This window comes from Cheilinus undulatus, linkage group 24, assembly GCF_018320785.1.
Source record: "Cheilinus undulatus linkage group 24, ASM1832078v1, whole genome shotgun sequence".
Lineage (NCBI taxonomy): Eukaryota > Metazoa > Chordata > Actinopteri > Labriformes > Labridae > Cheilinus > Cheilinus undulatus.
Genome location: NC_054888.1, coordinates 9,483,956 through 9,497,086, shown reverse-complemented (window position 1 = coordinate 9,497,086; position 13,131 = coordinate 9,483,956). Strand labels below are relative to the sequence as shown.

The following is a 13,131-nucleotide window of genomic DNA, read 5'->3' as shown; positions in this document are numbered from 1 at the left end:
GTGGACTGTGACAAAATCTGTAGAGTTTTACCTTGAAAAAGTCTCACATCCTGAGGCTAAAGTTGTTGTGGGTTTAATTCCTGCTGTTTTCATGCTGATTTAGGACATCTGATGGTTTCTAAAAGGAAAAAAGCCTCAACGTTGAGGAATCTGCTCGTGGCTCTGCTCCCACTGTGGGAGTTTGTGGAGTCGTATGCCCAAAATATCAAGCATTGCTGAAATACATCTGACTAGTCAGGAGCTGACAATCAGGCTGTGATCTGATTGTGGTGGGCGTCGTAACCCTCTTACACTGCACAACAAACAACGCCAATTCGACTGAAATTGCGTAGTGCGGCTCAAAATTACATCTGATATCTGAGTCAGATAAAATTCGCCTGCCATTAGAGAGTCCCAAAATTCTGTTTCATACATTGTAAAAGAAATTAGCAGAAATTCTCAGAAATTAGCTCGTATTTTTCATGAAATGCTTAAATGTCTCTGTTTTAACATCTGATTTGTTGATTTTCTATTGTTAAAATAATAAGTGTTCTGTTTTTATTTACATGTTACACAGTGACCCAACTTTTCTGGAAATGGGGTTGTTTTTAAAGCAGGATTAAACTAACGACAGAATAAATATTTGTTATAATTATGAAGATAAACTATAATGTTAAAGTACAAATGATCTTTTAATTCGCATTTGTTTTGGTCTGTCCCTCAGGTCCTGGCAGATGCCGTTTCCCGTCTGGTCGTCGACAAGTTCAGCGAGCTGACGGAGAACTTCACGTCTCCGCACGCTCGGCGGAAAGTGCTGGCAGGCGTCGTAATGACAACAGGTAAACTCTGACCCCACTTTGTCTTTAACCAACATAAAGATGCAAAAAAAGACTAAATCTATCCGTTCAAATCAGACTTTATGAGGTCAAAGTTGCCTGTTTACCCAAAAGAAAACAATAAATCAGTCATTGAACAGCAAGTTCTTTCTGCATCCTTTTTCTTAAAGGTACGGACGTGAAGGAAGCAGAGGTGATCTGCGTCTCCACAGGAACAAAGTGCATAAACGGCGAGTACATGAGTGACCGAGGCTTGGCTCTAAACGATTGTCACGCTGAGATCGTGGCTCGTCGCTCCCTCATCAGGTTCCTCTACTCACAGCTGGAACATTTCCTCAGGTGAGAACAGGCGGATTGTTCCTTTACCTTTAACACGAACCAGATTTGCCCATGGTTGTAATGTTACATTTTCTTCCTCCAGTAACCACGAAGACGAGCACCAGAAGTCGATTTTCACCCGCTGTGAGAACAGACAAGGATTCAAGCTGAAGGACAACGTCCAGTTCCACCTTTACATCAGCACGTCGCCATGTGGAGACGCCCGGATCTTCTCGCCACACGAGGCAGGCGTGGAGGGTGAGCAGACGAGGGAACATAAAGAAATGTTTTATTTGTATGAAAAGATGAGAAGGACTTTTATATATTTCCCTTTTCCTCTCAGATCAGGGAGACAGGCACCCCAACAGAAAAGCTCGCGGTCAGCTCCGCACTAAGATTGAGTCTGGAGAAGGAACCATCCCAGTCAGATCGAGTAACACCATCCAGACGTGGGACGGCGTTCTACAGGGCGAGAGGCTGCTCACTATGTCCTGTAGCGACAAGATCGCCAGGTTTGTGTGATGACTAATTTATGTTCCTCTATAAATTAAAAAAAGAGCTGTTTTTAACAATCCAAGCATCACTGCCTACAGATGTAAAAAACATAATCCAGTGGGGGCGTGGCATTTCCTTCTCTAGTGTTCATGATTTAGCATAATTTTAAGTCAAAGAGGAAGTACATCAGAGTGACTCTGTGACTGTTGAGTGGTCAGAGGACAAGATAAGATGTGTAAATAAACCAGAATGATCTATCTTTTAGCTTTAGCCCAAACTGAAGTTTCCCTCTTCAGCATGTTAAACACAGCGCTGCAGATCCACTCCAGCTCTGAAGGGTGTTTGGAGCCGAGCCCAACAACTCGATGATTATGTGCATGTGTGAAGAGGTTGAATTATCCGTGCAATCACTCAGCCGGGTGTCATGGCGCCTGCAGTGCTCTGATTAGCCCGTCTGATGAACCTGCAGGAGGCTGCTAAAATTTCAGGACTCCTCGGCGCTCCAATCAGATCGTGTTTTTGAAAGAACTGATTTAGATAATGTTGATTTAAATGTTCGAAATGCTCTTTTGACTCTCACAGAAACACAGTTAGGAGATCCTAATCCATGAATGTTTATGTCTAGGTGGAACGTGGTAGGCTTCCAGGGCTCTCTGATGAGCTACTTCACTGAGCCGCTCTACTTCTCCAGCATCATCCTGGGTAGCCTGTACCACGCTGACCACCTCTCCAGAGCCATGTACCAACGGATCAGTGACATTGAGGACCTGCCTCCATCCTTCAGCCTCAACAGGCCGCTGCTCAGCGGTGAGAAAACAACACCTAATGTTTGTAAAAGTGTACATGCTAAATCTACACATAATCACCAAGCACATATATCTGATGTATCTGCAGGAATCAGTAACGCAGAGGCTCGTCAGCCAGGAAAAGCTCCAAACTTCAGCGTGAATTGGACAGTAGGAGATCAGGGTCTGGAGGTGATCAACGCCACCACAGGGAAAGACGACCTGGGTCGACCATCCAGACTCTGTAAACACGCTCTGTACAGCCGCTGGATGCGCCTGCACTGCAAGGTAACATGGATGTAAATACTTCAATTCACACTTCAACAAATCAACACAGTCCTGTTGGTGTACTGTGATAGTTTGTTGTTTATTATTATAAAGTGAGTTTGATTTAAGCAGAGACTCGAAGTTTCTACTCAATCAGTCCAGTCCAGATGAAGACATCCCAGACCACCTCTGTAGGGGTCTGAGCTATCAAAATACCAAACTGTTTTTAGGACACATTGAGGTCTGTCAACAGTCAGTGTGTTTCACAGCCTACAGATTTTCATTTTACGTTTCCTGATATCCGTCAAAAATCGGAAAGCAAAACATGGAAAACGCGCCATTGGTCATGTCAAGTTCAGCATAAATGAGACTCAGAAGGGAAAAAACACTGTTGTTTCTGTCTCTTCTTTTTCATTTCTATCTCAAGTTTCACTTCCTTATCTGTTACTTGGTTTTAAATCCTGTTTTTTTTTTATATAGATATATTTTGTCTCTCATTTTTGGTTTCCATCTTGTTTTCAATTGTCTTGCTTTTTCTTTATTTTTGTCTTATTTTTGCTTTCAGTCTCTTGTTTTCCATTTTCCTTTTTCATTTTTTCTTATTTGTTTGTCATTTTTGGTTATTGTTGCTTGTTTTTTTTTTTTTGTTTGTTTTTTTAATTGTTTCTCCTTCCTTATGTCCTCCATGTCTCTTTCCTTTTTTTTCCATTTCTTATTTATTAATTGTGTATTTCTTTTTTTATGTATTTTTTCTGTTGTTTTCTTTTTCTGTATTTTTGTTTTTGTTCTGTGTCAGTTTTTTTTGTTTTTTTCATTTGTTGCTTCTCGTTTCTCCTTTTTTGTTGTCCTGTTGACCACCTTAATCTAACTGAATTGCCCAATTCCATTTTTCATTTTCCTTTTTTTTTTTTTTTGCTGTCTCCTGTTTTCTTTTTTAAGTCAGTATCCCACTATTGTAGTTTCACCTTTTTAAATCTCTTATTTTCACCTCTTGTTTTTCATTTTCTGTTTCTTTTATTCTTTTCTGTTTCTTATTTTTGTGTTATGTTTACTGTTTCTCATTTTTTGTTTTATGTTGACTGTGTTTTCTTTATTTTGTGTCACATTTTCAGTTTCTCGTTTTCCGTTGTCTTTTTTTTTAAATTTTGTGTGATTATTATTTCAGTATCATATTTTTCCTTTTCCTTTCCTTGTGTTATTTTTTGTTTTGTTTTGTTTTGTTTTTTTGTTGTTGTAGTTGTTGTTTCTTGTTTTGTATTTTTTTATGTCTTATTTTCCTTGTCCATGTTCAGTTTTATTTATCTCTGGTTTTTAGTTTTTTGGGTCTCATTTTATGTTTCTTGTTTTGTTTTTTGTTTTAATCTCATTCTTACATTTCCTTCTCGTTTTGCTTCTATCCCCTCCATTTTCCATGGTCTGTTTTGCTCTCTTTTTCTTTTTTGTTTATTCAGTTTTTTTTGGTCTTATCTCTCGTTTTAGTCTCTCATTGTTTGTTTTCCAGTCTTTCGACATCTGTTTTAATGGGGGGGGGGGTTGTAGTTGTTTTTTGTCCTTAATTTTTTATTTGTCTTTTGTTTTTAGGGTTTCTTATTTCTTATTTTTCCGAAATTGATGATTAAATTGAAAACAGTACATTTTTATTTTATAATTTTTACCGCTTGCCACTCAAATGCCACTAATTGGATGTTAATGAGAGGTGTAAACGGGGGTCCCAGAGATGATGTCAGTGTGCAGAACACAAAAGGCAGAATTTGATGTTTGTTTGTGTTTACCTGAACATTTTCCTGCTGACCTCTGTGGTAAAATGTGATGTCATACCAGGATTGTTCTATGTGTGAGCACATAATGTTTTCTGTTTCTGATGTTTTATCACCTGAAACTCCGTAAGAACCTCCTAAAGCCACATATCCTGTGTGAAATTAAATAATTCATGTTTTTTAATTTGAAAATTTTCCACATTTATGCTTTCTTTGGACATCAGGATCTGTTGCTGATCGAGTCTAAGGGTTTTAGTGATCTGGTTCATCTTTTTAAAAGTCTCAAACTCTAGTTAAATGTAGTTTGACTACAGCTAAAATTTTACAGTACAGTCATGTGTCTGTGTTTGGCCCACTGCAGCTGTCGTCCACACTGCGGATCAGGACACAGAGGCCGAGCAGCTACCACGAGGCGAAGCAGGCGGCGGTGGAGTACCACGGCTCCAAACAGAGCCTGTTCAGGGCGTTTCAGCAAGCCGGCCTCGGAGCGTGGGTGAAGAAACCCATCGAGCAGGACCAGTTCGCTCTCAACACCTGAGATGAAACGCCGCCTTCACCGTGGATTTTACTCTCTGACGCTGTTCTCTGCGCAGTGTCGTTCCCCTGGATCGGAATCAGCGGATCAAAACTTCTTGCTCATTTTTAAACCTCATCGTTCTTCTTCCTCTCAGCCAGCACTAAAAGAAAAATTCACTCAGTTATGCAACTTTATACAAAAATGTACAGAGACTGTGAGAACGTGTAAATAGGAGAAGAGTCTTCATTCTGCATGTGTGATCAAACCAAAACCATCAGGACATCTGCAAACTCGTTTCATGATCGCTGTTACGAGAAATGGAGAATGTTTTGGTCCATCTTTTCTGCTGCAGATTTTGACTCCACGACACCAGGATGTTTGAGTTATTCGTAATTATCCGAACTAAAAGTCAAAGAAGCTATGTCTCTTTACATTCCTCTTGTTCTTCTTGCCTGTAAACAAACAAAGCCAACATTTTCCTCTCAGATTTGATGAATGTTGAATCAACAAACTGGCTAAATCTAATCGAACTGGACTGAATCAAATCATGAATTGGGTTAAATCTGACCAAACCAGACAAACTGATTTGGATTGAACCAAGCTGGATCAGGCAGGACTGAACTGGATTGGATCGGCCCAAATTGAAACAATAAATTAATTCAAATCCTATCAGACCTAATCAAATCTGATTGAATCAAACTGAATGACTCACATCAACAGATTGAAAGGAATCCGGACCAGTCGAATCAGATCAAATCATATTTAATTGGACCACATCAAATCAAATCTGACCGAACAGTTCAAACCAAGTTTGACCAAACTGAATCAACTTACAGTGGCTTGCAAAAGTATTCATACCCCTTGAACTTTTTTTTTCTTCACGTTACAACCATAAACATCAATATATTTTACCGGGATTTTATGTGATAGATCAACATAAAGTGGCGCATCTACATCAACTTCAATCTGAACCATTCCATTGTAGCTCTGGCTGCATGTTTAAGGTCATTGTCCTGCTGGAAGGTCAACCTCCGCCCCAGTCACAAGTCCTCTGCCAATTCTAAAAGGTTTTCCTCCAAGATTGCCCTGTATTTGACTCCATCCAGCTTGCCATCAATTCTGACCAGCTACCCTATCCAGGCTGAAGAAAAGCATCCCCACAGCATGATGCTGCCACCCCCATGTTTCACAGTGGGGATGGTGTGTTCAGGGTGATGTGCAGTGTTAGTTTTCCGCCTTGCGTTTAGGCCAAAAAGTTCAATTTTAGTCTCATCTAACCTCCACTTCATGACGTAACATCTAATGTGTCCCCCCACATGGCTTTTTTACAACACTGGCTTTCTTCTTGCTACTCTTCCATAGCGGCCAGATTTGTGGAGTGCATGACTAATAGTTGTCCCGAGGGCAAACTGAAACAATGAATCCGATCAAATCTGACTGAATCAGACCAGACTGGACCAGAACCAATTGTATTCGCAGCTTGGATCAAATCAGATGAAATTTAAGCAACAAATTTAACTGAAGTTTAACTGAATTAGGCCAGACTACCAGACCAGATCAAATCAAATCAGGCCAAGTCAAAGCAACAAATTGAACTGAATCTGATTTAATCTAATTGAATCTGTCCTTGTCAAATCTGACTAATAAAAAATTGAACCAGACTGAGCTGAACTGATGCAAATGTGAGTATATCAAGCCAAAGAAAGCATTGAACTGAATCAAGGTCTAATCAAATTAGACCAAACTGAATCAACAAATTTAATCAAATCTGACTTAATCTATTCGACTCCAAATGGAATATGACTGAATCAAACTGAACCACACAGAATTGAGTTGAATCAGAGCTGACCAAAACAGATAAGACCAGACCACAACCAATTGAATCATTGGCTAAGATCAAACCACAGTGAATTGTATCAACAAAAAAGATTGGATCTGACCACACTGAATCGGATCATATAAAGTCTTTTTAGTACAAATAAAACCAGACCAGAATGAGTCGAATCAGACTGAACAGATCAAATCAGATCGGGCCTAAGTGAATTAATAAATTGAATGGAATCTGACTTAATCTAACTGAATTGCCCAATTCAGAATGGACCAGAACCAACTGAATCGACAGCTTGGATCAGATCAGAGTGAATTGAATCAACAAACTGAACTGAATCTGACCACACTGCATCAGAGCAAATCAAGTCTCAGCAGACCAAATCGTATCAATTGTGACCGAATCGAATCAGACCGTACTGAACTGTATTGAATCTGTTTGAATCAGATAAGACTGGACCAGAGACTGAATCAGAGTTAATCAAATCAGTGAGCTGAATTGAATCTGACCGAATCAAATCAAACCAACGGAACAAGTGGAACAGTCAAATAGGACCAGTCTGAATTAAATCAAATTAATTTGACTGCATCAAATTAAATCGGGCCAAATCGTCCAGTATTTTGTTGAATTGCCATTGAATTGGATTTAAGCCTGGAAGTCTAGATCTTAATTGAACTGCCTTAAAAAGGCACCACTATTACCTCGACATTGGCTAAATGAAGACTGTTGTGATTTAATGTGGATTGCTTTTGAGACAACGTTCTTGTGTACTCATGAGGGCAATCTTGTTGAAACAGTTTGCTTTTGCTTCAACTTTGTCATTTTACTTGTATTACCCTTAGCTAGAACTACTGTCTTTGCTATTAGCTTAATAATGGCTGAAACCTGTCTGAAACAAACTTTAATGCAAATAAGATCAAACGTGTCGTGGAGTGATCATCTGCCTGCAGAAACCACAGTAAACTTGATTTTTTTTTTTTTTTTTTTTGTCTTTGTTACAGCCAGTAAAAAACCACCAAAGATGATGTCAGAGTCAGTCACAGTTTTGGTATATTTATTTTCTGTTTTTATTTATGAATTTATCTGTTTTTATACCTGTTCTCTTCCTCTTCAAACCAATGGGATGTACATTTTAGAACCAAATTTTATCTTCTTTGATTCAGTAAATGTTTCAACCTTTAAATTTTGGTTGATTTCCGTTACTGTGATGTAAAGGCCTCAGATTCCCACAGCGTAAATGAATAGCACTTTATTTGAGTGGGCTTTAATTACCTAGTAATTTTATAGTGGTAATTATCAAATTGTTTCTCAAGAAAAAGGTGGTAATTACCTAGTCATGTGTGTGAATTTACCATGGAATAAGTCTGTAATACTGAGGAAGTATTCACCTAGTAATAAAGTATTGTCAAGTAATTCCTCACAACGTTGTGGCACCTCTCTGGTAATTAGGTGGTATTTTGCCTTAATCCTAACCCACGTAGTTGTGTAGTATCGTGGCAGTTCTCTGGCACTTAGGTGGTATTTGCTAAGTAAGTCTTTAGAAAGAAAGTGATAACTTTCTGTAAAAATTACTTATAATCCCAAGTGATTTCTTCATTTTGGCCCACTAAATTAAAGCAAGTCCTTCCAGAATTATTTTCAAGTAATTTTTAGGGTTAGGGGTAGGGTTAGGCTGTTAAGATTAAGAGTTAAAGGCCAGGGGGTAAGGGTTAGGTGGTTAGGATTAGTAGTTAAGGGTCGGGGAGTTAGGGTTAGGCAGTTAGGGATAAGGAGTTAGGGGTCAAGGGGTAAGGGTTAGGCGGTTAGGATTAGGAGTTAAGGGTAAGGGTTATGTGGTTAGGATAAAGAGTTAGGGGTCAGGGGGTTAGGGTTAGTTGGTAAGGATAAGGAGTTAGGGATCAGAGGGTTAGGGTTAGGTGGTTAAGTTTAGGAGTTAGGGATCAGAGGGTTAAGTGGGCAGGATTAGGAATTAGGGGTCACGGGGTTAGGGTTAGATGTTAAGGAATAGTATTCAGGGGTCAGGGGGTTAGGGTTAGGCAGTTGGGATTAGGAGTTCTGGATCCGGAGGTTAGGGTTAAGTGGTAAGGATTATGAGTTAGGGGTCAGGGGGTTAGGATTGGGCAGCTAAGATTAGGAGTTAGGGCTCTGGGGGTTTGGATTAGGTGTTAGGGATAAGGAGACAGGGGTCAGGGGGTTAGGCAGTTGGGATTAGGGGTGAGGGGTCAGGGGGTTAGGTTTAGGCGGTTAAGAGTTAGGAGTCAGGGAGTTAGGGTTTGGTGGCTAAAATTAGGAGTAAGAGGTCAGGGGTTAGGGTTAGACAGTTAGGATTAGGAGTTAGGGGTTAGGGTTAGGTGGTTAGGATTAGGAGTTAGGGGTCAGGGGTTTGGGTTAGGTTGTAAGGATTAGGAGTCAGGGGATTAGGGTAGGGTTAGAAAAGATACAATGACCCTTACTGCCTGGGCCATCATCCAGACGATTTGGAGTAGAGGGCCAAGGGAAAGGCACAGGCCTTGCACATTGTTCAGGAAACTCCAGCCCAGTATTACCTAGACATTTATATTGGTTTACCAGCAGGGGAAGGACAGTGACAGGAAGTTGTTGTGGGACCAGTGTCCAGCACTAGGGGAGTTGGCAGAAATATAAGCAGGGTAGATGGTAATTAGTTCAGTGTTTCTGGGGAAGGGTTGGGGTAAAAAGTCACCCTATTACCCTAGAATTGCCACCATATAACAAGGAATAGCTTTGATAATTAATAAATTATTATTATTTCCTTAATACTACAAAATTTCTGAGTTATTACTCGCTCGAATGCACACTTGACAATTACCTCCTTATTCTTAATAGATTATGACATCATTACCACTCACTACTATAGAATTAGGAGGTAATTGGGGCCCACTTAAATAAAGAGTTACCAGTAAATGTAATGTCTTTATTTCTAAACTTCTTTTAATGTATTTCTAAAGCGTGTCTTTGAGCATGTGCACACTGGCTCCTGTCTGAAACCTTTTGAAAAATACCTTTTAATCTTCATTGGAGCAGAAATTAATGAATGGATGGAAAAGGAAGTTTGTTCATGCACCTTGGTTTAACAGCGAACTGATGCATGAGCTCGACGTGTGACGCATGAATACAAAACCTGTAAAAATGAATCAAGACACTGTCGCACAGGTTGAATAAAAATATACATAAGACGTTCTGGATGCTTGTCTTTTTGTAGATTTAGAATATGTTTAAACAGTTATTATGAGTGAAGACCAGACCTAGCAGACTTTTAAGAAACATTTAGGTTCAATAATAATCTTCTCATTCATCCTGAGTCTGTATTGGTTCAACTTTCTGCCATGGTCGAGGTCTATTATTATCAGAAATCTGAAATGTTTTCTTTCTTTTGTTGTTGTTGACGTGAAAATCCGAGCAGCTCGTCTTTATCGTCTCTCATCTAAATCTGTCCTCTCCTCCATCGGCTCGTTTTTAAACCTTTTACTTTGAGGTGTTTTACTTCGAGTCCTATCAGCCACCTGCAGCCGGAGAGAACCAGGAGAGGGGCTGATAATCTCGCCATGGATTTCCTCTCAGCAACACTGGGGGACAGATAGATTTTAAAACATACGAATCTTTAACAGCAGCACAGGATCTTAACAGGAACAAGGTTTAATTCTGATTTATAGACGGTGGTGTGTGACCAAGGAGCTGAGAACAAGAGAAGAAGAAGGCCAAGGTGGACCCAACATTATAAGACAGCTCTTCATACTAGTGTTTCCATCCACCACATCACAGCTTCATTTTCTGGTTTCATACAGATCTAGACCTACAGTGGCCCTAAAGGTCAACTGCAAAACATTTCAAAGAAGGCAAACATACTTGATGAAACAGAGCCTCAAAATTTTTTTTCCTTTCTTTTTTCTTTTTTTTTTTTGTTCCATTATATATTCTCTGAATTTTTTTCGCTTTTTTTTTTTTTTTTGCATTTTATAAAATCGTTTCCACTTCATGACGTGACATGTAATATCCATTTTTTTTCTTTGTTTTTTCCAAGAATTTTTTTTTATTTCGATTTTTTTAATAAACAGAACATTCTTTACAAGCATTTCTCAATTTTATAGAAAATTGTGATTTATGAAGTTTTTGTATTTAAAAAATTTTATTTTACATTTATTACCATTACCATTTATTACCATTTTGTAGGTTCAGGAAATATTTTTTGATACCCCAAATTATTTTTTTTTTCAATTGCACAAAATGATGTAATGTTTCATAAAATACATTCGATTTTTTTCCATGTTTTTCAGCAACTTGAAATGCTTCAGGAAATAAATTGGAAAAAAGCAATGCTTTTTTAAGATTTCTAAATTTCTTTGAATTTCATAGCCTTTGTTTTATCTTTAAAAAAAATCAGTATTTTATGAAGTATTATTTGTATTTCATTGATTGTTTTTACTTTTGACGAAATGTTTTTGGTTTTTGAGATTCAATTTTTTCATTTTTATGCCTTTTTTTGCTTTTATGAAACTTAATTTTTACCAAATGTTTTTATTTTGCGTTTCATTTAATATTTGTGATAATTTAATAGTTTTCTATCCTGAATTTTTTCTGTGCCTTAAAATGTTTCATGAAATAGTTTTTGACCTCACCAAAAGGCTTTTTAAGCATTTCTTGTCTTTTAACTGCATTTCTTGTTTTTCTTTTCTTTGTACTACATGATTGTTTTTTTTTATTCCAACCAAATATTTTTTGTTTTAATTTATTTTTTATTCTCAAAATGTGTTTTCATTTTTTTTTCCAGTATCATAAAATGAGTTTATGCTACATAGCAAACATGGCTACATTTGCTTACAAAGTAACGTTAACTATGTAGTGAAGCTCTCTCAGTTTTAGCTAAAGCTAACATAGCCACATTTGCTTACATTGTAAATTTAACTTCATAGTGAAGCTCTATCAGCTTTTGCTAAAGCTAACATAGCTACATTTGCTTACATAGTAACACTGCGTGGTGAAGCTCTGTCAGTTTTAGCTGGAGCTAACATAGCTACATTTGCTTACATAGTAAAGTTAACTTCGTAGTGAAGCTATGTTTGCTTTAGCTAAAGCTAACAAGGCTAAAGCGAGCCACTGCTCACATAACTCCTTTCAAAATAGCTCTCCATATAATTTATCCCAGATTAGACATCAGACCTTTTTTCTGGTTTTAATTCATAAAATGTTGCTCAGTCTGTCATTTTGGCAATGTGGGGATTTCATGAAAGCATTAACCAGACTTCTTGAATAAAGTTAAATTCATTAAAACTTCTTAAACATTGGCAAATTACGTCCTTCAGTCCTGACAAAGGGTCTAAGATCTGGGTTAGGGTTAGGGTGTGCAGCCAGAGCCCTCTCAAAAAAACTTTTAAACTTTGTGTTATATTTTTATGACAAATTTCAATTCTGATTAGACTGGTCTTACTGGAGAAAAGCTGGCATTTGGCACATTTTTAAATTCAAATAATTACCCTTGAAGGTGGTTTTGCTAAACTCACTGAACTGTTGAACAAACTCCAGATTTTACAGAGACACATTCTGAAGTTTTAGAAGTTTACATTAACTGTTGTTTCGCCTCCTTGTCTCAGATTACTCTCGTCATTTTTTACCCTAAGACAGGTCGATCTCATAAAGAAAAACGTCCCAGTGAGATTAATGACATCTCTATCCTAAACGGAATATTCTAGCTGATTTCAGCAGATCTGGCTCTGATCCCGTCCTCGTCCGTCTGCGGCTCGATGGCTGAGGTCATCCATCCATTAGGACGTCTCCTCATTAGTCCCGCCTCGCTGTTCCCCGGAAATCAACGTCCATTAGAGACTTAATGGAGCCGAGTATGAACCGAAGGAGGGTACAGTGAGGAGCAGATGGTGGAGGCACTCTTAGACCGCCGTCTGTTTTCTCTTTACGACATTTAAACCACACCTATAACTACAGGATCCATCATTTATACCAATACCGTTACTTTACAATCAATTATTTATAAGAAACAACCATAACTGTGTGGTCGATCATTTGAAACAACATTATCTCACTCTATAGACTCACATGGACTAAAGAACCATAAGTTTTGTGTTTTATTTATGCTGTAAAACATGGATATCTATAAAAAATGCATCAAAAAATATTCTTGCAAAAATGAAGGCTTTGCATCAGCAGCTCTACATTCTTGCATTAATGCTGTTATCAATCAATAGAAAACTGTATTGTATTAATCATATGGTAAATATTCCGTAAAAATCTTTAAATGAATGGCCTTCACTATGCTGCTTTATCACGATGAGTTTTACATTCATCCAGATATGAATAATCAATAACAGAGGATCAAAGT

The 13,131-nt window shown here is 38.1% G+C and overlaps 1 protein-coding gene across 1 annotated transcript in view; it reads left to right on the top strand.

The window, feature by feature from the left end:
• Positions 1 to 8,133, top strand: part of LOC121506032 (double-stranded RNA-specific editase 1-like) — a 57,946-nt gene extending 49,813 nt beyond the window's left edge. The window contains exons 5-11 of the mRNA XM_041781517.1: positions 704 to 818; positions 986 to 1,154; positions 1,237 to 1,391; positions 1,477 to 1,645; positions 2,254 to 2,435; positions 2,523 to 2,701; positions 4,799 to 8,133. Of these exons, the coding sequence (XP_041637451.1) occupies positions 704 to 818; positions 986 to 1,154; positions 1,237 to 1,391; positions 1,477 to 1,645; positions 2,254 to 2,435; positions 2,523 to 2,701; positions 4,799 to 4,975 (1,146 nt within the window). The 3' untranslated portion in view covers positions 4,976 to 8,133. The remainder of the gene's footprint in view (positions 1 to 703; positions 819 to 985; positions 1,155 to 1,236; positions 1,392 to 1,476; positions 1,646 to 2,253; positions 2,436 to 2,522; positions 2,702 to 4,798) is intronic.
• The last annotated feature ends 4,998 nt before the right edge of the window (positions 8,134 to 13,131 follow it).